Here is a 24120-nt window from a genome sequence, read left to right on the forward strand (position 1 = left end):
TAGCCCTGACCACTTCCATCTTGGCCATCATGAAGAGAACGAGAACCGATTGGTTTTATCTTCTTTGTCTTTATTCCTTTGGACCCTATGAAAGAATATTGATCAATCTCTCTATATATTTAAAATGTTGCTATAAATTGGAAAAGGTGTGGAAGCAAGAGATCAACCAGGGGGAGGGAGAGAAGAGGGGTAAAGAAGATTCAAAAGGCATAACTCAAGAGAACTCAATTTGGTTGGAATCGTGGGCATTGGTTTTGAATTTGGAATTAAATAGCAGTAGTTTGGTATTGATTAGGATAAGAGACATGATTGAAGGCAGAAAGGGCCACGACTGGAACTCATGAAGGTTCCAATGGAAGCAGAGAGGGTCAGGAATAAAGGTGGAAATTGGAATGGAGCCAATTATGGATAAGGCAATAAAGTCACTGCTTTCACTCGATTGTGAAAAGAAAAATGGAGGAGAAGGGACTTTACCGGCTATTCTAGTTGAACATTTGGACATGTGGATGGCTAAAATGGACCCTTCAAATTGTTATTGTTAGCGAGCTCAAAACTTGAGTTGAACTCTCCCAATACGTAGTTGTCTATCTTATTTTCTTGCATAGGATGAGCCCCATGAATGATAATATTTGGAAACCTATCTACGTTAACTCCCTAAAATGCCCATGCATGAGATGTCATCCATTGTCAACATCTCTTCATATTTATTTGTTTATTTATTTCTCTCTTTTCGGGCCCATAATTAGAACTTGCTAAAAAAAATTAATTAGGACTTTGAAACACGTATACCACACTAAATATAATCTATTCCCACATTTGTTATTATGATATATACTAGAATCATCACCACAAATATTTTGGTTACTACATTTATCCATAAACATCATCGTGGATATGATTTTGCAATTTATGTTTTACTAAACATTGTAATATTACACTTTTTATTACATTTACAAATGTAGCAATAGACCTACCCTAGTAAATATCACAATAGATTTATTAAAAATAATAAAAAGAAAAAATATCGCTAGTGTTTCTTTTACATGCATCTAACTTTTTTACGAAATATGAATATTCAATTTCTTTATGGGAAATAATCTAGACTTTCTAAATATAGTTATTTTCCTTCTCACCATGTTTCTCCCTCATAAGCCCTACATTCCATCATGTTGCCTCAAATTTTGACTCCTTTACTTCTTTTCCCTCCACTTTGGCATCATTTGTTCATCATTGCTCACCACTATAGAACTAGCTGGCCGGGATCCAAGTGCAATAGCTAATCTCCATTCTCTCTCTCAACTAATTATCCCCTTTTTTTTCCTTTGTTTAATGTTGGTGATTGATAAAAAGCCCTAGATTTCATCAAACCCTAATTCTCAAAAACAAAGAGTACCAAATAATATTAAAAATCAGTAACTACTAGGTTCATACTGATTATGGACTGCCATGCGAGAGAGGTTGGGTAGCAAGGGGGGAGATGAAGGAGGCCAAGGGGTTGAGGATGAGGAGACATGGGATGAAGGTGGACTTATCCGGCAAAGTGGGAGGCTAGTTATTCTTGGAAAGAATGATCTTGAGTGAGGCACAAGAGGCGACGAGAGCTTGAGACACAATATCTCTAGCAAGGGAGGCTAAGGCAAGGAGCTGAAGGTGGTGAGTGGTGAAGGTGGAGGAGGCCGATGAAGGCATAGGAGGCCATGTCTCACTATAAGAGGACGATATTGAGTGGAGAAGGTGAGGCAATGAGGGCCTAATACAAGGTTCTTCGACAAAGTCTAACCAGGCAAGGAATGGAAGGCTAAATGATGGGAGAAGGCTGGCAAAGGTAGAGGAGCGTCTTGTGCTCAAAGAGGAAGAGATTGAGGGATGAGTAAGAGGCAACAGTGGCCTAAGACAAAGAACTTTTTTGGTGAGATTGATGGGGGAGAAGATGAGAGTGCAGGCCTAATGGTAGTGCTCAAGCAACAACCATTGGATCGAAAAAAAAAAGCACCAGGCCTTCAAGGGTTTTTAGAGGAATTAAGGGATCGAATCAATTGTCATAGGAATTGGTGGGATATCCCAAATAAAGATTATAAGGTATCCAGTATATCGACCATAATAACAATGATAAAAGCTGGATAGGAATAATTCACCCTTTAATTGATATCCTTTCTAGAAAAAACTTATTGAAATATGATTTAAAGGTAATCTAAAATTAAATTGATGATTTAATTTATTGATAATATTCAACTGGGACAAACTAGATATAGTTTATTGATTTAGGTTAGAATTTCATATGTTATCACTAGATAGATCTACTCAACATTTTAGTATATTGAGCATCCTAGAGTTTAGGAGACATCAACCATTCAAATGAGAATAACACATGAAAATTGCTCCCTATGATAGGCATGTTTAAATATATCATTTTAGCATATTCTTTATTACTAATGCCTATAAAAGCACACATGAACATTTTACTTTTGCTTCTTATTATTGGTTATTGCTTTTTTTATATATAGGTAGCATACTTTGTATTTATCCAAAAGATGAACTATTAGCTATCCGTGTATAATGTCTTGCCAAATTATTTCCAAATTTTATAGGAATTTGTCAGAAGTTGTTTATAATATTCTAGTGACTACTAATAAAAGTAGTCTAGATGTAATTTTACTGTATTAAATGATCATTGTTGGTGTAATTTTCTTTGGGATCGGAGTTGGTGTAGTTTACTTTTTTATCAATTATTTTATATACTAAGTTGCCAATGGTTCATAAGTGGATCAAATAATTAATTCTTATAGTAAGAAAGTAGATATGTCTCCATTAACTTGTGCCTCATGACTATCCACTAGATGAAAAGTAGTTCATCTAGATGCTAAAGAATTTGCTGGACACTCTGCAAATATTTTTTGGCAACACCTACCAACTTCATCGTAACAAAATGAACTCTCTCTCTCTCTCTCTCTCTCTCTCTATTTGTCATATCATACTAATCAAAGTAATCCTCAAGCTCATCCAACCAATCTAGGAAGGTGTTAGGGTCTAATTAACTATCCCAAGATCGTGTTAGGGTATAATTAACTATCATAAAATCGCACATCTATCTTAACTAACCTAGTAATGCCATAAGTGTCCTCTTGATCATATCTATAGGGTAGAGAAAAATGCCTATTAACCTTATCAGGATATCTGACATGCTGATCAACTTACCTATGATGGACTTCACCTAGATGAGCATGAAATGGCTGCCTATAGTCTTGTCTATGCTGTTGCCTTGGAATCTAGTATTTCTCTATAAACTCATCCTCCACATGTATATCCTTATGAGCTTTAGACTCCACATTATAATAAAGATCCCTAGGTAAGACTCTAATAACATATCTAGGGGTATAACTCATCCTATTAGTAGTTACTATTGATTCGAAAGTGGACAAGATACTTTGTACATACCCAACTAAATGAAGAGACTCATCAGGTTGCCTAATAGACTCATCTAGCCCTAAGCCGCTTAGAGCTTAATCTACCTGCTAACTCAATTATTCATATTGTTGACTCCATTAAAATTTATGGTCTACAGAGCTCATCAAGGCTTGAGGGTCAAATGGTGGTGAAGAAGTGGAGGGAACAATATTTGGGATAGTTTGCTCCATAGTGGATAGGTGGGCATTCTGTTTGTTCTTGGTTATGGTGTGATACACTCAAGTATAGGGCAATAAAAGTATACAAAGATAAAATAAAAATTACAATACATAATTAAGAATCCTAAACTAGTACCATATATACATGTAAAACTAATAAATTTAATGCAGATAATATGACAAAGTTGAGAAACTAGAATGGATGCAACATAACAAGGCCATATGCAAATAAGGTTAGGTGCAAGATGTCGATTTCTTTTTCTTTTTTCTTTGTAAAAGAGAAGGGATAAGATTAAAAGTTGGAACTAAAGCAATTTACCAGTTATCCAATCAAATAAATATCAATTGGGGTTTTAAAGAGAAATATATTATCTCATAAAGAACACTTTAAGCCATAACTTCACATTCTAGCAAAGAAAAACTCACTATACTAATAGAATCAGCAGAAACAAACATCAAAAATGGAATCAATATATCAACATTAGCTAGGGCATGTTTCCAATGCTGATGTGGTAGTTGACATGGTGTCGATGTGGCAAGGACCACTAATGTAGCAAATGATGTCAGCAGGTTGCATAGCGATACAGACATGTCAAAGATTGTTGAATGGATGCTGACATATGCTGATAGCTGGCTGATGATGTGGCCCCACTGGTGATGTGGCACCGATATATCGGGTTGATACATCAAATGTGATTCAGACCCAGATCCACAGGCTCCTTACCAAATCTGGATTGGATCTGGGTTAGACTCGGACTTGGTTGGGCCCTCTGTTCCTTACAAGGGCTTTGTTCCAAAGCCCTAGATGCTAGGCAGCACTCCACTCAGTGATGACCAGCAATTGGCTATCGAGTTTGGGTAAAGGACATTGCAGAGGCCTCTTGGCAGTGGAGATCGATGGAAATTAGTGGATCTTCAACAGAGAGGAGTTGTCAAAGCTGAAGAAGACGAAGGCAGAACTTGTCGATAGGAACCTTGCGATGGAGCTCTAGTGTGGCAGGGGTGGTGGCACCTGTTGAAGAGGAGGGCATGGCAAGGGGCCGTATGGGCAACGCAAGGTGCTGATGAGGGTAGCAATGGTCGGGCGTAGGTAGTTGATGGAAAACTCGTGAGATTCGGTGATCAATCTCTTCAGGAGGATGATGTAGCTAGTGTAGGATGTAGAGATCCATGCCTACGTAGTTGTGAGGGCATGGCAGGGCTTCGGTAAAGGGCGATGGGTTTCCAATGGCTGATGGAGATAGGAGAAGGGGAGTAGCGAAAAATAGGAGAGGAAATAAGGGGTGGTGGTGGACAAAGCAATCGTCCCTATTTTTTTCTTTTTTTCCCTGTCTTTCTTTTTTTTTGATGGTGCTGTGGTGGGGCATAGATGGCAGATCCGAGGAGGGTGGTTTGAGATGTTGGGCTATAGTAACGGAGCAGTAAAGATACGGTAGTGGTGGTTAATTAAAATTTACTTTGATACCAAATTGTCACAAGACAAGCTCGAGAGGCAGAAAGAATAGGATGCTCTTATACCAAATTGACGCATGATAGAAGTAGGAGAGAGCAGAAGAGGAAGGAAGAGAAGAAAAGAGAAAAGGAAGGTAGATAGAGGGTAACTCAATATTTAGTATTCTCAAAACTCAATAATGCAAATTATATTCTCAATTAATACAATAATATGTTTATAATATAAAATTCAAAATCCTAATCAAAGTCCACATAAAAAGAAAATACTAGAGTTCTCATAATATTCTAGTCCTAGAGTCCAAATAAAAAAATACAATTTTGCATTTCCTAAATAAAATAAAATTATCCTAAATAAAATAAAATTTTCTAATTTCTATATTTATACCTGATAGAAGTGCACTTAGACCTCTTACATGACGGTCCTCTCTCACCCATTTGATATACTAGGCTCCTGAGGAGAGTAGCTATCATGATCCCTACTCTATGGATCATTGTTACACTCTCTTGTGTCTAACGATGATCCTCCATCTACTAGCTCTAATAGTAAAACTATAAACTATCGATTGACATATTTTTAAACCATATTTTGATTATTATATATAAGTCATGTATTTTATGCTTTTTTTCCTTCCATGTCCTACAGGTTGATATATGTGTTCTTCTAGTCTATTTTTGCAAGTTGGAGATATATGATCCAAACTTCTTCTAATTTTCTACTTTAGTTGAAGATGTGATATTTTTAATTTATCTAAGACTTTTACTCAAGTGAACACCTTCAAATACTTTTTTGCTTCAATTCTGGTAATATAAATGTCTGGTAAATTGAAAATGTGTATTTGATGTAGGTTTGGTGCATTGAACAAAAGTATTATTGGAATAGTTATATGAATTTCACATATTGGAATTCTAATATGTATGTAGACAAGTATATGCTCATTATTAATCTTGACAAATAGAGGGGGGAAAAGCCCCTAATTGATGATAAAAAAAATATTATAGGACCACTAAATTGCTTGGTTTTTGGCAACATTTAAAAATATCTATAATAATACTTATAAAAGTACAAAAATGTTGTAGACAAAATAATTTTAAACGATATTTATAAATGTTGCTTAAGAAGATAACATGACACTTATCATCACATTAATGAAATGCTAGAGCTATGTTTACAAGTGTTACAAGTGTTGCAATATTCAAAAGACATTATTAAATATCGCAATAAAATACTAATGTGACAAAAAAGCTTATGACCTCTATTGACGTTTGTCAAAAATGCACTTATAGTTAAAGAGACGGTTGCTTAAGTCACACTTCTAATAAATATTAGTAAGTCATTGATTAAATTCTGTTATTTTAGTTTTTTATGATATAGTTTGAAATGCTAGAATAGACTATATTTGTCGTAGTAGTAGGAAACTCCATACATAATTTTCTATCTTTTTCTTGCATTGGATTGGGTCAACGAGAGAAGAATGCCAAAAAAAAAAAAATTCCACTCACATTCTTGTCTATTTCTTAGCCATGTGTTGCACATGCAATATTCTAGTCTATACAATATATAAAAATAATTTATCTTAGAAAATATATTAACTACCTAGCTACTCTCACTGTTAACTATCTCACATGTTCTCGCCTCCCTTCCTAATAATAACAGACCTCTTTCCTAAAACTCTTAAACAAATAAACTCCATCTTTCTCTAATTTGACTCCTGAAAAGGTTTGATTCTGATATTCCTTAAAAGCCTTCTTTTAGAATACTATACATTGGAAAGCACAACAATTGAATAATATCACATATAAAAGAAAGTAATAATACGTAGTTGCACCTCACTTTTTACACTCAACAACCATACTTCTTGATTGGTGTAGAATATTGTTTTAGATAAACTATAAGAACATTAAAAGAAAAATACCTCGTCTTGAATTATCCTTCTCTTTTTCAAATCTCTTTCCCCCTTCCTAACCTTGATTCTAGGCTTAGATGAAGTGCTCCTTTTGTTTCAACTCTTTTTTTCATCCGTAACCTTAACTCTCATGCCCTAATCCTTCTTATTTCATACTCTCTTTTTTGTCAATGGTGCCTAGGAAACCTTCCTAGCCTGCTTTATTTATTCTCACTTGTTTTTTGATTTATAGATCCACTTTCTTTTGAGAATGGATGTTTATTGTCAAACTTTGTGTTTCGTATTAACAAATTTTGTTAAGATAGTTAATTTGGAGTCTTATCCCATAGTTGGTCCTTTACTACTCTTACCCCATATCAAAGCCTCTTACATCAAAGTTTTTAGCACACACCTTACAAACCAAATTAATTGTTTTCAACATTGGAAGTGAAAACTAAATCATGAATGTACAAAAGAAAACTTTGAGAATCTTAAATAGAAGAGGAAAGTGGTTGCAGTATGGGCATCTCTAGGAGAAGTGGAACAAAGTGGTAGCTTTTATAGGTTACTTTATAAAATTAGAATAAAAAGTACAAAGGCAAAGTTGGAATACACTTTATCTATTAAATTGCTCAAAGACTTTTGCCAGAAAATGCACTTGCCAATCACATAGCTATAGGATTAGGTTGACTATTCTTCGGTCATTGGTGAAGGGTTGTCACTCCTATAGTACTTTATCCAGCTCCAAGATAGAACCCGCTACTATAACAAAACTATATGATTGCCACCCAACAATTCGCTTCTGCTAGCTTGCCAAGATGCTACCTTCGAAGAGCTATCTGCTTCTGAGTCTACCTCCCCAAGATAGAGTGTTCTTTATATAGAGGTCTTGATCATGCCAAGAGTCTTCCTATAAGAAATATTAAGCAAACATGAGAATTATTGGGTGCAAGGATCTTAAATCAACACTCAGGAGGATTGTGGGACTAATCGTGTCAAGAGTAATCTTGGATATTGGTAGGGAAGGAAGAGGGTATAGCCACCTTTCCTTCTCCTTAAAACTCCCAAGGAGAAAAAAACAAATAGGATGGCTATGCTATGCTATGGCTAAGGAGAAACTAAGAGTAGAAAGAAAGAATGGAAGAAAAAGAAAGCTTCTTTTACATGTTGTCCCCTCGCTTGAATATTTCGAAGGTACAGAATAATTGTTACATGGCTACTTTTAGACAAGCAAGTCATCGGCTCTCTTTGCAAGTTATGTTTGAGCTTTGCTAAAAGGCTACTAGGTGCTTATTGGTTGAAAATATGGGATAGAGGGATTTATATAGGATCTTCTAGGAGGCCCCAGGCCTTTGTGTGAGTAATGTGGAACTAAAAGAATAGTAGAAAAGATTCTAAAACTCTTGAAACTTGAAGAAAGGGTCCAAGCTAGCTTTACCTCTTTTGATAGTAGACATATACCATCAAAAGAGTTATAATGGCAAGATCCCTATCGTCAAATCAAGTTTAATGGCAAGGGCTTATTCTCAAACTTTGGTAGTCGACTGGATATATTTGACGAGGCTGGATGTCGGATGGATATGCAACCACCTTCTAAAGTTATCGATCAATAGAAGGCTTACCATACGAATAAGTCGGTTGTTAAGGGTCATGTTGTCTAACGATATCTAATGGTATAATATCTGTCATTAGATCCTTTTTTTTGAGACCCAACTTCTCTTGTGAAAAGTCAAGTAATACACATAGATGGTATGCGAAATGCAAGCATGGTTGGGCTATTTTTTTGGCAATAGTAGTGCCCTAAGGTGTGCTATTTAAGATACTTGGCTTATTTATGAGCATCAAAAGTGGTCTATGTAAAATAGTCTGAAAGTAGAGCATTGGAGTTAAGGCGTAGCATTCCATATAAAATGTGGTCATTCACGATTGGAAGTAAAAATTTCATGATAGAATACATTCTGAATAATAAGAGGGGAATATATATATATATATATATATATATATATATATATATATATATATATATATATATATATATATATATATATATATATATATTGTGGTAAGTGGAAGGCTATCAACCCTCATTTTTACCAATGAAAGAAAGAAATAGATAACACATCAGCACTATAAAGATAAAGAAAGAGGATGGAGGATTGGAGAAAGGGAGGAAGCTTAGTTGGCAAGAAAATCGGCAAGCTGATTCCCCTCGATGTAGGCGTAAGAAATCTTAATATGTGAGAAAGAGGCTAAAAGGTTGGCAAGTCTTTGAAGAAGGGATAATCGATAATGGATCCTTGAGCAGACAAGCAATTTCGTCATTGAATTTCCTTCAATCCATATATTCATGGCATGCAACATATAAATAACAGCTTTCCATCCATGCCACGTAATTATTACTTCAACAAGAGGGACCGATCTGGAGCTTAGTGGGATAACCCTAGCAAGAATAAGTCTACCCAGCTACTCTAATAAGAACTCTAGAACCAAAGTAATGTGGATGCACATCACCAACAAATTAATTGGAAAGTTGAAGGACGGAGTGTCTGAGGACACTGAAAGGAGAGCAACAACAACTGCTTTTCATGGTTAAAAGCTACAAAACGGGGTGGCTATATTCTTCAGACGTTATAGTAGCACCAACAATAATAGACTGCAAGTTGATGGTTAGGTGCCTTGGAAGACCACCTCAATCCTCAACTTTCATGTGTGCCAACTAAGGTACAAGAGAATGGATTTGATGCCCTCAAAGTCAATGTCATGGGAAAGAGTGGAAAGAAACTCATGACTATGAGTTGTTTATCCAAAAGATAAACAAGTAAGCTAACCAAAGCTGATTGGTTGCCTTTGATTCAAAAGGTAGAATCAAAATTGGAAAGGAAGGCTTCTCTCCACTAGAGGAAGGCTCACACCGATTAATGTTGTACTCTCATCTCTCTCTCTCTATACTATATTTTAATAAACAACTATCATCTTGTATCGCTCATAAAATAGATAAGTTCATAAGGGCATTCATATAGTCAGATTTGGCACTACAAAGCAAGTTGGGTCGAGACTCTATACAAAAAAAGAGGAAAGTGGCTTAGGGGTGAAAGATCTAAGAATTTTCCACCAGTCTGTATTAACAAAGTGGGATTGGTGTCTTTACGAAATGACTCAAGCCCATACCCAACTTATCAATAAGTACCGTAGGAAAATTAAATTATTAGCAAATTAGAAGCCGCCAAGAAGGTGCTTAAAAGTTAGATGTGATCACTTCACTACCACCTTTGGAGAACATGGTACGATTCCGACTTGGCAATGGACTTATAGCTCTCTTTTTGGAAAGACAGGTGGATAGATGAAACTACTCTCAAGTTTACCTTCACAAACTCGCATCATCTCTATAAGTACAAAAATTGTGTGGTGACACAGTTATTCAACTCATGAATGACCCAGGACCTCAAAATTTCAACTCCTCTCTCTAGTGGCATGGGAAGAATCAGGAAAGCTCATAAATCTCCTTATAGGTATTTATCTCAACTCAGTTCTAGATGAGCTGGTGGGAGATAGAATGGAAAAAAAAAAATTCACTACCTTGTCCCTCTACATTTTCTTTTGTTTCAGAGGAATAACACGGAAGCATTCCTCTTTAACATGGAAGCTGAAGGTCCTAATCAAAGTTAAATGCTTTCTATGGCTCACATTGATGAATAAACTTAATACAAGGGATAATATTTAATGAAAGACAAGAAAACATTTGGTGGATATACATTTTGCGGTAAACCTTCTGAGTCTTGAGACCATATCTTCATCTTTTGTCCTTAAATAGAATAGTTTTGGATAGCTTTCTCTCTTATCTTTGGTGTTTGCCAACCCCTTGCTTCACTCACAAATCTCATCTCCACTAGAGGTTGCAACAATTGCCTAAACGAATGTATTCAGCTATCCTCTGCTTATCTCTGCAGTGTCATAGACTATAATTGGAACAGAGTTTTCTGGAACAGAGCAGCTTCAGTTGCCTCCACAATATCCAACAGTTATAGTCTTTTCAATAATTGGTCTCTGCTTTGAGACCAGCTAGACTTACCTGGCTTTGTGACACTTTAGATAAAAGTAACCATTGAACTTCCCGTTCCCTTGATGGAACAATCGTTTTTTGCAGAAGAATAGACTTATGTTAGACTGGAAAAACTCTTCCCGTTCCCTTGATGGAACAATCTTTTTTTGCAGAAGAATAGACTTATGTTAGACTGCAAAAACTCTTCTCCTTGCTCACTGTTTCTCAATATTCATCTTAAGCTCTCCCACTGTCCAACCCTCCTCCCCACCTCTTGTAAATACTTGTTTCTTTTGATTGGGTGGTTTTCAACCTCCCTTTTCGACAAAAAAAAAAAAAATCACAGGCATCAACAAAAAAAAAGACGTCCTAATGCATAAGAGTCCTACCATTGCAAGGTCCAAAGAGGCCAAAGGCACAGAGTCTTATCCCTGCACGCTGGAAGACTATTTTGGAGTTTTAAACTCATGACACCAAGTCGCAGTGGAACAACCTTGTAGTTGCAAAACCATTCAATTCACGTGCTCTTCTCAAATGTAAGTATCAATGCATGAGTTGTAGTTGAAACACCAGCATATGCAGCAACCTGATGGATCATATCTTTGTGGGTGAGTGATAACTAGATTGCCTTTACAAACATTCTTCCAACTCATGACCAAGCAAATGCATGACAAAACTATTCAGATATTAACTGAACCAGAACCAGCCAGTTGGAGGTTTGTCTACATTTGAATCCATACACTACCAATCCAAGAATTTGATCGTGTCAGCTTCAGAGAAGATTGGGTCATGTAGGATTAGATATATATAAACATCAAGTCCAGATTTTGAGTGTACCATTATTTGTCAAGTTCAAACCTGTTCATGCCCTCCAATATATACCCTATGTAAGCTCAAATAATTAAAGAAAAAGTTTGGATAAACTATTGGATGTTGATGGAGTTCCAATTTGGGTCTAATCCATGAAAATCAAAAACATGCTCTGATGTGCATATGATAGTACCCGCGTTTGAATAGGATCAGGTAAAGTCTTTTAATAAGATACCTGAATCCGAATATGAAAAATTACATTGCTCCATATTTGATGCCATATACCAAAATCCCTAAGAAGAATTTCGATGAAGAGACATCCCTCCCTAATTTTAGCAGCTTGGAGTGTCTTGCACAATTATTATCCCGAAAATATTCAACTAAACCGTCCGCAAAACAACCTGACACTTCAACATTCAAATGTCATTAATTCAAATTCATTCAGACCCGGCATGGATTTTTGATAAACCTCCAAACTTGAGCTTCAGGAAGTACTAGTGCACAGCTTGGTCAAGCACCAACGAAACATTTTCGGGTTCGGCCATGCTCTAGGGTTTCCCAGGCCTTGCTCTAGCATACATTGCAAGGGACATGAAGATGTCATATGAGTGTTCAATAAAAACCACTAACTCGTCCAACCAATGGTGCAAATAATCTTTTTAAATAAATTCCTAAATTGAGCAATCATCCTCACCATGTAAAGGCCGTGACACTGCGATTTGCAGATGGAGAAGCATTATATATACTCAACACCAAAGTTTATATCAAAAGAACTAAAATGGATGTGCTAACCACAGGCTGAAACTCAGATACCAAGTTCAAAGTGGTTGCGGCAGAGCAGATTATCTTTCATTGTTCAAAAATCAGCCATGACATGAGATCTCAATTCCAATACAAGGTTAGCAAAAGATTTCAACTGCTGTGCTGCTTAGCCACAACGAGCAAGAGAGCACCGGGCAGCAACAAAATATTGCATACATTTAGGAAATACATGCCAGAAGGAGTTGGCCAGCCAAGGTTCATCCCTCACAACAATCAAGTTACACAAGCTCAAATATGAAAGACACCCTTCCAAGAAAAGAAGACAGCTTAACTTGAGGGCATCAAATAACAGCATTCTACAATTTACAACTGCATGATATAACCATTAAACAAGAAGAGTGATCACACAACAGAAGCACAGCGATAAATCTCCAGTCACTAGGGCTTGCAATAAGTCATGAAGAAGATATTTCCAGGCATCCAACTTCGAAAGTTATAAATGCTGTACCCAGAAGATAAAAAAGGGTTGTAGAGAATGGAAAAGTTGATGTCATTTTTGATTTAACTCAAAGTCAGCACCAAACAGGTGTAATCAGGTATATGATGTTTGAGTATATAATGATTAAAGCTGCAGATACCTAACAACATCTCCAGGTCAGTAAACTTAAGGTTGAGATGATGGCCACAAAACTATGTTATAAATACATAGCATGACTAGGGGGGGAGGGGGAAGGTCTTAGCAATCGGCATCATAGATAATGCAATAAAATGATGCCAGACCACCATGGCAGGCAGGCTAACTTCGACAGGAGAACATTATTGAGTAAATATAGTGACATGCCCCTACTTAAGCTGCAATCAAGTTTTCACCTTCTTGCCACTAGGTTCTGAATTTTCTTCCTTCTTGGCATCTTCATCTTCATCATCCTCATCCTCTTCTGCTTCATCCGCAAGCTTGGTTAACTCCTCTTGGATCAATTCCTTTATAGCTGGTTTTCTAGGAGATAGGTCCATTTTGTAATGGGTTGCTGGGAAAAGCAAACTTTTTAAGTATTTCAGAAAGGTCCAGATTAAAGAAATAAGGATGATTCAGAAAGACATACCAAGCTGTTTAAGAATGTCAGTGAAAGTGGCCTGAAACAGAACAGGAGAATGTAGTTAATAAAACTGAAGAAATCATATGCCATACTGTATATGGGCATCATATGGTCAAGAGCATAAATGACGGGAAGAAGCAATAGCAATTTGATGATATCTAGGTTACTACTAGAAAGACCAACAGATCCTGAGCAACACGGATGAAGATAGCCTGCCTAATATCTGATGCAACTTTCTTTGGATTAACAATGATGTACAACTAAAATGCAAGCTTCTTAATATTTAATTTTCCAAATAATACAGGGTATTATCAGAATAACTCACAGTGTTAAAATCAACTTCCCTCAGAATTTCACATATAGTCTTCCTCAGTTCCTCCGCGCTTGGATACTCCGCCTCCATTGATTTTCCCTTGCCTCTAGCCGCCCTTTTACCTTGATCAAATAACAGATAAGTTAAGTAGTGATCAGTCATTCACAAAAAATGTGGAGGAGACACCACAGACAAGCATAGAGTTCAATAAGAGCCACAAGAGTCAGTTCTCATTCTTACAAAATCTTAAACATTGACAGTACTGTGGTGGGAGGCAAAGAAGCTTCAACACATGAACATCCTTTATCTTTATGATAGAAAACTTAGAAATAGATGGAACAGAGACATGCAACAGACTACAGCCACAATCAGGAGACTGCTGCATGGTTAATATAGCAGCCGTCAGACATGACATGAGGAGGTCAGAAAAGTTTTGGCATTAAACGATACACATGTTCTGCAAAAATATAAAATTTCATCCCACAATATCACCTGTAGAAAAGCCGATGACAAAGCAGTAACAGTCTAACATCAATTGTTTTACAATAGATTTACTTTTCCTATCAAATCCGTGGGTTCTAGATGAGTGCTGATGACATCTTAATAACCAAGCAAGCTTAGGTACTACAATCTCTAGGCCACTAGCTAAATATTTTGATAAGGTCAGAAGCCATCAGGCCAAGTAAAAACAATGTAATTGTGTATTAAGAGCTTCCCTCCTTGCCTTTCTATTCAGCTATCTGTGTATCCTGTACTTACTAAGCTCTTAAATGAGCAAAAAGAGTTCTTGATTTTCAGATGTAAATATATTCTTCAAATAATGTTTTTGATGCAACAAACCCTTGGGACAACATTAAACGAGAACAATGTAGCCACATCACTCAGAACATGTTCCATGAACAGCTCTAATTGTGAGAATAATCAATTAGGCTCTTGTTTCTCTAGTTCTGCATACCAACTAATCCAAAGAGAACTTCAGGCATGCACACACACGCACGCATACACGCTCGCACACATACACATACAGATGGGATGGGTTACACACCTCTCCAGAGGAGAGAATTACTTAAGTCCAAAATCAATAATCCTGCACCAAAATCGAAGATCTACAGCATTGATCATGATCTATATCACTAAAAATACACAGAAACCAAAAATCACATGTATTGGTTGTTTCTAACCTATGGATGCATGCACGCATGTAGCCATACAAGATCAACATTAAGAGATACTGTGGATTCTACCATCCTATATCTACGCATTAGCAAAGTTTACAGATCAAAGGCATACCAGTAACTTTCTCCTTCTTATCTGATTTAAGAGTTGATTTTTTCGTGGCTACATCAACATTTCTCTTTTTCCTGGAGAAAACCTTTGCACCTACATCCTTAACGTCTTCAGCCTTGGGATGTTTGGAAGATGATATGTTAATAGGTTTCTTGGTGGTTGTTGGGAAAGAGGACTTTCTAGAACTGGTCTCCACCTTTGACTTTTCTTTACCAACAGAACCTAGTTGTTTTGAAGATCTCTTCTTATCCTCTTTGCTTTTTCCTGAGTCTTCATTATTATCTTCATCTTCATCAGCAGCTTTTTCAGCTTCACTTTCTTTTGCCTCACACTCAGACCGTTTAAGTGTTTCGTCCTCATCAGAAATACCATTCTCATTATCCTCTTCATCTTCTTCTTCATTTTCCTGTACACCCTTCCCTTTGCCATCTGAGCTGTCTTCTCCTTTGGTCTGTTTCTGCAAAAATGCAGTTGTCTCAAACAAACATCAGGGCTATCTTGACAAGGATAACCCTTAATGTAATTGAACAATGCAAATGCGCATAGCACAGATAGTTAATGAGAAATGACTCGCACAAATAAGACGAAAGAGGTGGCTTTGTTGCAAATAAAAGTTAAAATTGTAGAAATCAAGTATTATTCAAGAACAAAATATCATTAAGAAATAGTAACATAAAATCACTTATATGCAAGTTGTTCTATCAACAAACCTTCCTAGACCGCTTAGTGGGTGCTCCTGCCACACTTTTATACGCACTTCCTTTAGTCACCCTCTTACGTTTTTGAGATTTTATCAACTGCGGAAAAAAAGGAACAAAAGAAACAGTTAGATTCAACCCACAAAATACCCCTTAAACCTCAAAAATTTACCACAGGTAAAGATTCACATTATCTAATATTGCTATGTCCCATGTGCATAAATTTCAGCCAGAAAATCCTAACCCATCTAAATGAACATCTAATACCAGTACCAAGCACCGCAAAAGAAGAACATAGCAAGTTTTAGCAGCAAAGCCAAACCTGCTGCTTGTCAGAAAGTGTCACATCAGTAGAAGCATGAGGTGCAACCATAAAATCCAATAACTTGGCTACAAGGTCTTCCTGTGGGAACATTGAAAGTATGAATCTTAATCAGTCTGATCAGCGACAAGTGTCACAAGCAAAACTCAGCTTTGATTTGAATAATCATCCATGAAGACTTTAGAACAACAGACCACCAACCTTTCTCATGGTTGTTTTTGAAACAGGTATATCAAACAAATCACATAGATCCAATAATGTATCCTTTACATATTTGTCAAGTTTTTCCTTCATTTTAGCTCTCTGTTTTTCCTATAAGAAAGGTTATTCAAAAAGGAAGTCAAAATTTTGGAACAATATCTCAAAGGTTTAGAAAACAAGTAAATATGATTATACAGGAGTCAAACAGAGTATATCTCAAGTATGAAATGACTGCTTACATCGCTCTCGTGCCAGACAAATCCAGAAAATTGGAGAATATGATTTTTAAAATTTATAGCCTGCAATCAGAAATGCAACAATGACCCATCATGAAATAGAAGGCAGAAAAGAAAAAATAGATTATTAAAATCAAAAGAAGATCAGATAAAACTTTTGCCTTAATAGTAATTATTTAGATAAGTAACCTCATCAATGGGAGTTATTTACATTATGCATGTAGTGATGAGACCCTTACCTTACTAGTTACTAGGGAAAACGAGTTCAATTAATAAAGGAAACAAAAAAAGATAAAATTAAATGGAATTTTTATCTTAAAGAAAAATAAACTAATTTCATTATCAACTGAAACAACACAAGTTCGTCTCGGCAAAAAAATCGGGGGCGCATCTCAACAAGCGCAATGATCACATCAACCAAAAAGAACTGCTGCCATGATAATGAAGTCAAATATCATTTACAACTCAACCCAACTCAAATAAGCCTTGATCCCAAACTAGTATCAATGTTCCAGAAAATCTAGCCAGTGGCGCATACTAAACCTTAAAACTTTCATGCTCATATGGTCAAATTAGTTCATAGAGCTTATCTCAACTCTTAAGTTGAGATAGTTCAAATGCATCAATCAATGTGAGACTGTTCATCTCACAATCTTTGGTCTAGTGATGTTTTGACACTGCAATGATTTGACCTTCCTCGAGTTATTGAGTCAAATCTTCCACTTGCTAGAATATGTTCATCTGAAGGCTTGTAAAATCTTTGATGTCAAAAGTCTAACCTTCCCTTACAGAACTAGTACAAAATAAACGGGTATAGAAAGTGACCCTCATTATGAAACTAACCTTCTGCTCTAAAAATTAATATTTTTGCCCATGCAAGAAAGGATCATCAATATGAAGATGAAGAATGTAATGGCGAAACATGCATGAAGATGTTGTTGAGAACCATCGCAAATGCATGAGAATGATCATCTATCTTCTCTTATAATGATACTATCCTTCCCACTGAAAGATGAAGCATATAATAAATGGCTGTAAGAAACCAAGATGCATATCTCTAGAGTTGTCACCCCGCTTATAAAGTGTCAAGACACTAATAAGATGCTGGCCACAAGCAAAAGTTCTATTGCCTCAGAAAGATCAAGCAAAATGAATCTTTCTACCAAGACTGTATGCTCTAATAGAAAATGATAATGAATAGATTATCTATAAATGTATGAAAACAAGTGGGTTTAGCAGCAAAAGAAAAGTAACATTAATAGCTAAGTTGAGTGCATTGCATTTCCATGAGAGATTGGATTCTGGTGCTAGAATGAGGGATAAGCAGGTGGAGCTCACAAAAGGTTTTAGGATATTGAATTAACCAGGAAGCATTTGTCTAAAAATTTTAATAATTTTATTAAATGTAGAAATGCAGCTATTTGGTTAGAACCTTCAGTGGATAATTATGATACAGAATAATGGATAGTTAACACAAAGTAGATTAGTTCTAAATAGCGGTAGCAATGAAAGGTGCCTGATGAAGCAGCTGTGAGAACAAGAATGAGATTCCGATAGGTAGGCCTGGAATTGACTGAGACAGGTTGGGCTAAGGCCAAGCGACAACTCAAGATCAAGTTCCAACATGCTAGGCTAAGCATAAAACAGAGGACCTCAAAACTAATTTCTACATCCTGCCTAGTCACCCAGCACACCCCATCAATTTCCCAGGTAGGTCAATTCCCATTCCACCAAAAGGAGGGAAAGGATCAGGGGCATCGACGGTGGTGAGGGTGTTGAAGACACTGATGATGAGGAAGGGCAGGGAACAAATGGGAATACTGGTGGCAAGGGTGACAAATAACATAGTAGTAGACCAAGACAGTGAGGCCGGCAACAAAAGGGAGTGTATGTATGTGCATGGGATAAACTACAATACCAGTAAAATTCAAAACAGACAAGTCTCTTCCAGAAAAAAAAGGTTCCATTTTCTGTAAATTTGATAATCTAAGAGATTTCTTTGCAAACCTATATTATTACATCTAAACCCATTACTTAATTATAAACAATATCTACCTTAGTTTACTCTCAAGAAGATGTAAGATAATTTGTATACATCAACTGAAATAAATGTGCATATTCATCTGAGAATGGGGACAAAATGGTCCACAATGTCGAGTGTTTATGCGGGGAGAAAACATGACCTTTCTCTAAATATGGAAACATTGGGTATTTATTCTGCAAATCCCCTAAAATATAATATAGCATACATGTCAGGTCAAGCTTGGATGCTTTAAGCTGAGGCCCAGCCTACCTCAATGGGCTGGAAATGCATGTCCAGGGCCGCCAATTGCCCAAGCTAGATCCAGCAAACCAAGTGAGTTTGGCAGCCCATGCCCAAGTGTACAAGCAGGTGCAATATCTAAGATAAAACATTCCAAATATTAAGGATTACCTAGAATATCTAGATGAATGTAGAGATTAGCGGAAAATTATATTTATAATAAGACAGAGAGATGTCGAATATGTCACCCAGACAAAAGAAGCTTGATTTTCACCTGCAAATAATCAATATAGTTTCCACAGCCCACAATGGACCATTTTCAAGGCATCAAAATAAACCTAAAACAATCACTCACTACAATGTGCATTTTCCTAAATGTAACTTAAACCCCTGAAAAACAGACTAATCACTCATAGAATGTCATCACATATAGAAATGAAGAAATGGGTATGTATATAATACACATGGGGTGTAAGGACTTTACACCAACCACCAAACTCAACATCACTGGTCAAAAAATAAAACTGTGAGCAAACAGACAAATGTGATCAACTTTCAAGAAGTGCATGAAAGAAATAAAAAAGATAGTACTATGTAAAATAGACATCAATTTAAACACCAATGACAACAAACCAGGGTAGCATCTGAAGACAAGTTACTTCAGATAGATAGTAGATTCTTCCCTCAATGTCAAGATTACCATGACTCCACACTTAATCAGCTTAAGCAAACAATTGTTAGCTCCAGAACAACTACATAAACACCAATACATATGCATGCCACCAGCAGAAGCAGCATAAAATAATAAAAGCAAATGTATGATAACCAACAAGGATCTTAAAAACCCAAATGTAACATAAAAGAAGCAATTAAATGTAACATCTTTAACTACCTTTCCTTTCCTTCCAAAAAGAGTCTGATGAAGCAATTTAAGATCTGCAGGCTTCTTTCTTGCTAATTTATAAGCCACTGAGAACAAGATTTAGGACATAGGTCATAAAAGAATTTTGCACCAAATATAGACTTAAAGACAGAAGATAAACTAATACAAAAATGGGAAGTATGAAAAGCACATCAAAAATTAGGAAACTGCAATAAATCAAGAAGGCATGCTAATATTAGAAATCCACATAGCAGATCTCAACTTTGAGTTAACAGCCAGCATTCAACATGTAAAGAGAAGATTACTCCTTTACTCCATGATTCTAAAAGGTGCTTTGGACAGCATGCAGAGTTCAGATAAGGACTTTTATCTTATAACTATAAGTATCAATATCAGTTATTTGTTATCCTATGGCCAAGGTTCAAAATACCAGGGATTGATATCGTATCAACAGAGTGTGGATAACGCATGCCAGCAAAGTATACTTATTGGTACGCATAATATACCGCAAACACCCTTTGTACAGCCTTTCTTGGCTGCAAAATTTTGGTTAGAGAATTCTTTTTCAGTCATGTTTTCTTATCCAAAAGCTCAATAGTTGCAAGAAATAAGAGAGGACCATCGAGTCAAATTCCCTGGTCAAGGTGTTTTGTGTGCTAAGTCATAAACATGCAGAAATATTACATAGTATCACATAATTTGAATTATAAAATACATTTTAAAGACATATATCATATCAGCAATCGAAATGCAAGTAAACAAAGAAATAATATATTTATAATATTGTTTAACAGTAATAGCTCATACAACCCAAGATCATCCAAATATCATTACTATTGTCAATGATCACAAACTAGCCACTAGTTTACTTATCCATATATTCCTATCAATTATTTAATTTTTCAAAACTTTTATAGCATGACCATACCGAGCCAGTAATATACCAATAAGGTACCCGCAACAAGATAATTCATTTTACCAATATAGATCCAAACATCCATACATGTACATGTATACAAATACATATATACACACATGATACCCTCTCAAACACCATTCTTTAATTTGCAAAAAAAAAAATTTATGAACAATCTAGCTCATAGCAATTCATAAACATCAAAAATGATCTCTGATTCAATAAAATAACAATTATCACCTTGAGAACAAAAAAGATAGATATGATCTAATTTTGCTAACAAACATGCCAAATAATACCCTACAATATAATCACGCACTCCATAATAAATTATGGTTATTATGATCCAAATGAAGCAGATCTTTATAAACAAGGATAGATGTGCAAAGAAGATAATGACCAATGTGCTTTAATTGTATCCACTATAATATTACCATTATATTATTTGTGCAAGCATGGGAGCACCAAACAGCTTTATACCAAAAATAGGTCATTTAAATGTCTATGGGTTTGCTTTTTCTCATTTTACTCCACCACAAACCGGCACATTTTTTTGGAGGAAGCAAGAACTCAAAGTAGAGATGGCCTTGGCATAACCATTGTTGAATAAATATGACCAAGCGTATACAAAAAGCATCACAATATTCAAGATAGTAGGGGCTAGAACTCAATGACCAACTTAAGTGTCAAAAGTGTAAAGTACTATGATACTACAAGTATTTATAGACCCTGCTGGTCCATAGGGAACAGGACACATATTTGTGTTAGAATATGACAAGGATGAGAATACATAATATAAACTTGAAGCAAGTTACTAAAAGCATATTTGAAATATATCGGTTTGAAAGAGAAGATAGACCCCAATAGGAATGAACAATAAATAAAGATTCATGAGGCAACTCCCAATTAATTTGTACAAAGACTGGTTAGCAACGATTCAACAACTATTGTAAATAAGGGTTCATCAACTGATCCTCATTTAATTTGTATGGGGCTTGATGGCTATGACTAAACAAATCAAAACTAGAAAAAGAAGTATCCTATTGTGATTGCATGGATTTAAAACCAAACCACAATCTCAAAACATAAGAAAGTAAAATCAATCAAGACAAAGGACAGCATGAGTAACTCCAAAAACTTAGATAATTAGCACTAAAATTATATAGAGAGGAAAACAAGAAGGGCTACTGGGTAAGAGATTTATGTCCATAGCTCGTAATTCACGAAGAGGAATTTCCAAAGAAGACAACAAAATTCATGGTAAGGCATCATAAAGTGCACGTAGTAAGAGATCATCAAAATTTGCAACGGTTCATAACCTTACCATTTGGTATATCTTTTAGGGGAGTGCCACGGCCCTACAAAAGAAATGTTGAACAGAAAATAAATATTTCATTAAAAACACTGAAGATGAAGGAACCCACTAAAAATATATGAGGAAAAATTGAGCATGAATGTCTGCACCTTTTCAACTAGGAATTCCTTATTTGGCTCTTTCTCAATAACTTCAACGAGTCTTTCCACAGTTTTTCTCTCACGCACAGGGCGATCAATCGAAGATGGCGTAGGAGTACTCAGCAATTCCTTCGACTTTGTACCTCTTTGTTTCTTCGCCTTCGCTTCCTCTTTATCGCTGATCTTCTGACTCCTTGCCCTTTTTCTCTTTAACCCTTCCACCTTATTGTCATCAACCTTCTTCTCCATATTTTCATTATCTTCTTTCACATCATCCGCCTCTTTCAACTTTGAATCCGCTCCTCCCTCTTCTTCTCCAACTTCTTTGACCCCATCTTCCTCATCTCTAGAGTCATCCGCATCCACCATTTTCACATCCTTGCCTTCCACTGTTTTCACATCCTCAGCATCTACCATTTTCACATCTTCAGCTTCTCCTGTATTCACGTCCTCAGTTTTCTTTTCGTCTTTTCCTTCTTCTTCAACTTCTACTTTTTTCATGCCATTTTCCTCACTTTCCTTCTTTCCTTCCATATCTTTCTTATCTTCAACATCCTTATTCTGGTCTCCAACCTTTTTCTCAACTCCATCCTTTTTTTCATCTCCATTATTCTTTTCCTCACTGTTCTTTTCAGCAACAGCCTCCACACCCACATCCTCAGGGAGGGGGGCAGACCCATTGGCCATCTTAGCTGCTTCCACTTCAGATGCTGGCTCTGGTCCAGACATCCTGATTGCTTCCAAAGTTATAATGTCAATGGAGTAATTATCAGATCGGAACTTCTAACTTATCAAGATTCCGTTAACATAATGACTGAAATCATGCACATGGGAAACTCATTAATTAATGCAAACCGAGAACAATAAAATCCACGATAACAACGAATATACCTTTTATAACACAAAATATGAAATCACCGATTGCAGAAGCTCATTAGCTATCAAAAACTGAAGCAAAGTCCGAATAGAAAAATAACTATTAAAATATATGGACATCATATTGGAGAAAGAAAGTATGTACAGGCAAATTGAATAAAAAATCAACATGTTCAAGGAATAACAAATAGAATCACAAAGAGCAGAGATGCCAAAAGGTAGGCTGACAAACCTTATCAAAATAAATCGCATATTTTTTCAAGACACCAACTTTTATCAACCTAAAGACCAGGGAAACAGCATAGAAACCTTAAAACATGAAACAACGATAAAAGACATCTCCAAGGTTAGTGCAGGAACAAACACTCAAGTAGCGAGCATAAAGTTGATCCTTTGAGACCCCAGAGACCGGAAAAGAGAAGGAAAGCTGCAGAACCAGCAATCTGCCCCCACCACAAATGGCAAGAAGTGCTTCAGATTAGAAAAACTACCCAAATCTTATAAAATCAGAGAAAAACTTTTAAAAGAGTCCCTTCAGACACCAAAAAAACGCGAAATAAAAGAAGGAAAATATCACCTTCATGCCGAATTTTCGAAACCCTAGCTCGATAGAACGAACTTTTTCCATGCAATAACCTCAAAAAATCAGAAAACTCCAAGAAAATGCTCTATATCTCATCACGACAGAGTGAGTAGACACTTACATAAGATCTCAGAGCAGTCGAATCGACGAAAATTGGCAGTGGATCTTCTCGCCCCTCTCCCTCGAGAGAGCGAGCTAGCGAACGAAAGAACTTAATTTTTCCCTCCTCGACGCGCCCTCATATTTCTTCTCCGCCTTCTTTATAGTCCGGACTCCAAGCCGAAGTCCATTACGGTTTTATTGACGTGTCGGGTCCAAGCGTCACCGTCGAGCTGAGAGACGCACCACGTCCGATCCCTCGCTTCAAAATCTGGGCGAGTTTCTTAAAGGGTCTCTGCTTGGGTGTTTATTTCCTTTTTTT

The 24120-nt window shown here is 36.3% G+C and overlaps 1 protein-coding gene across 4 annotated transcripts; it reads right to left on the reverse strand.

Moving 5' to 3' along the window:
- Positions 1–12694: 12694 nt before the first annotated feature.
- Positions 12695–23960, reverse strand: LOC103722744 (protein DEK-like). Of its 4 annotated transcripts, XM_008813415.4 has the most exons (13): positions 23821–23960; positions 22250–22970; positions 22110–22143; positions 19879–19955; positions 16727–16786; positions 16488–16598; positions 16287–16367; positions 15977–16063; positions 15270–15723; positions 13992–14101; positions 13673–13703; positions 13440–13597; positions 12695–13071 (listed from the first exon to the last, which is right to left on the reverse strand). In XM_008813415.4, coding segments are annotated over exons 1-13 (1935 nt in total). In that variant the 5' UTR covers positions 23823–23960; the 3' UTR covers positions 12695–13062. The 4 variants fall into 4 exon arrangements, with proteins under 4 accessions (XP_008811637.1, XP_008811634.1, XP_008811635.1 ...); XM_008813412.4 differs by lacking the exon at positions 12695–13071 and having other exon boundaries at positions 13096–13597; XM_008813413.4 differs by lacking the exon at positions 12695–13071 and having other exon boundaries at positions 13096–13597; positions 22250–22977; positions 23821–23956.
- Positions 23961–24120: the final 160 nt, after the last annotated feature.

This window comes from Phoenix dactylifera, chromosome 16 (assembly GCF_009389715.1).
Source record: "Phoenix dactylifera cultivar Barhee BC4 chromosome 16, palm_55x_up_171113_PBpolish2nd_filt_p, whole genome shotgun sequence".
NCBI lineage: Eukaryota > Viridiplantae > Streptophyta > Magnoliopsida > Arecales > Arecaceae > Phoenix > Phoenix dactylifera.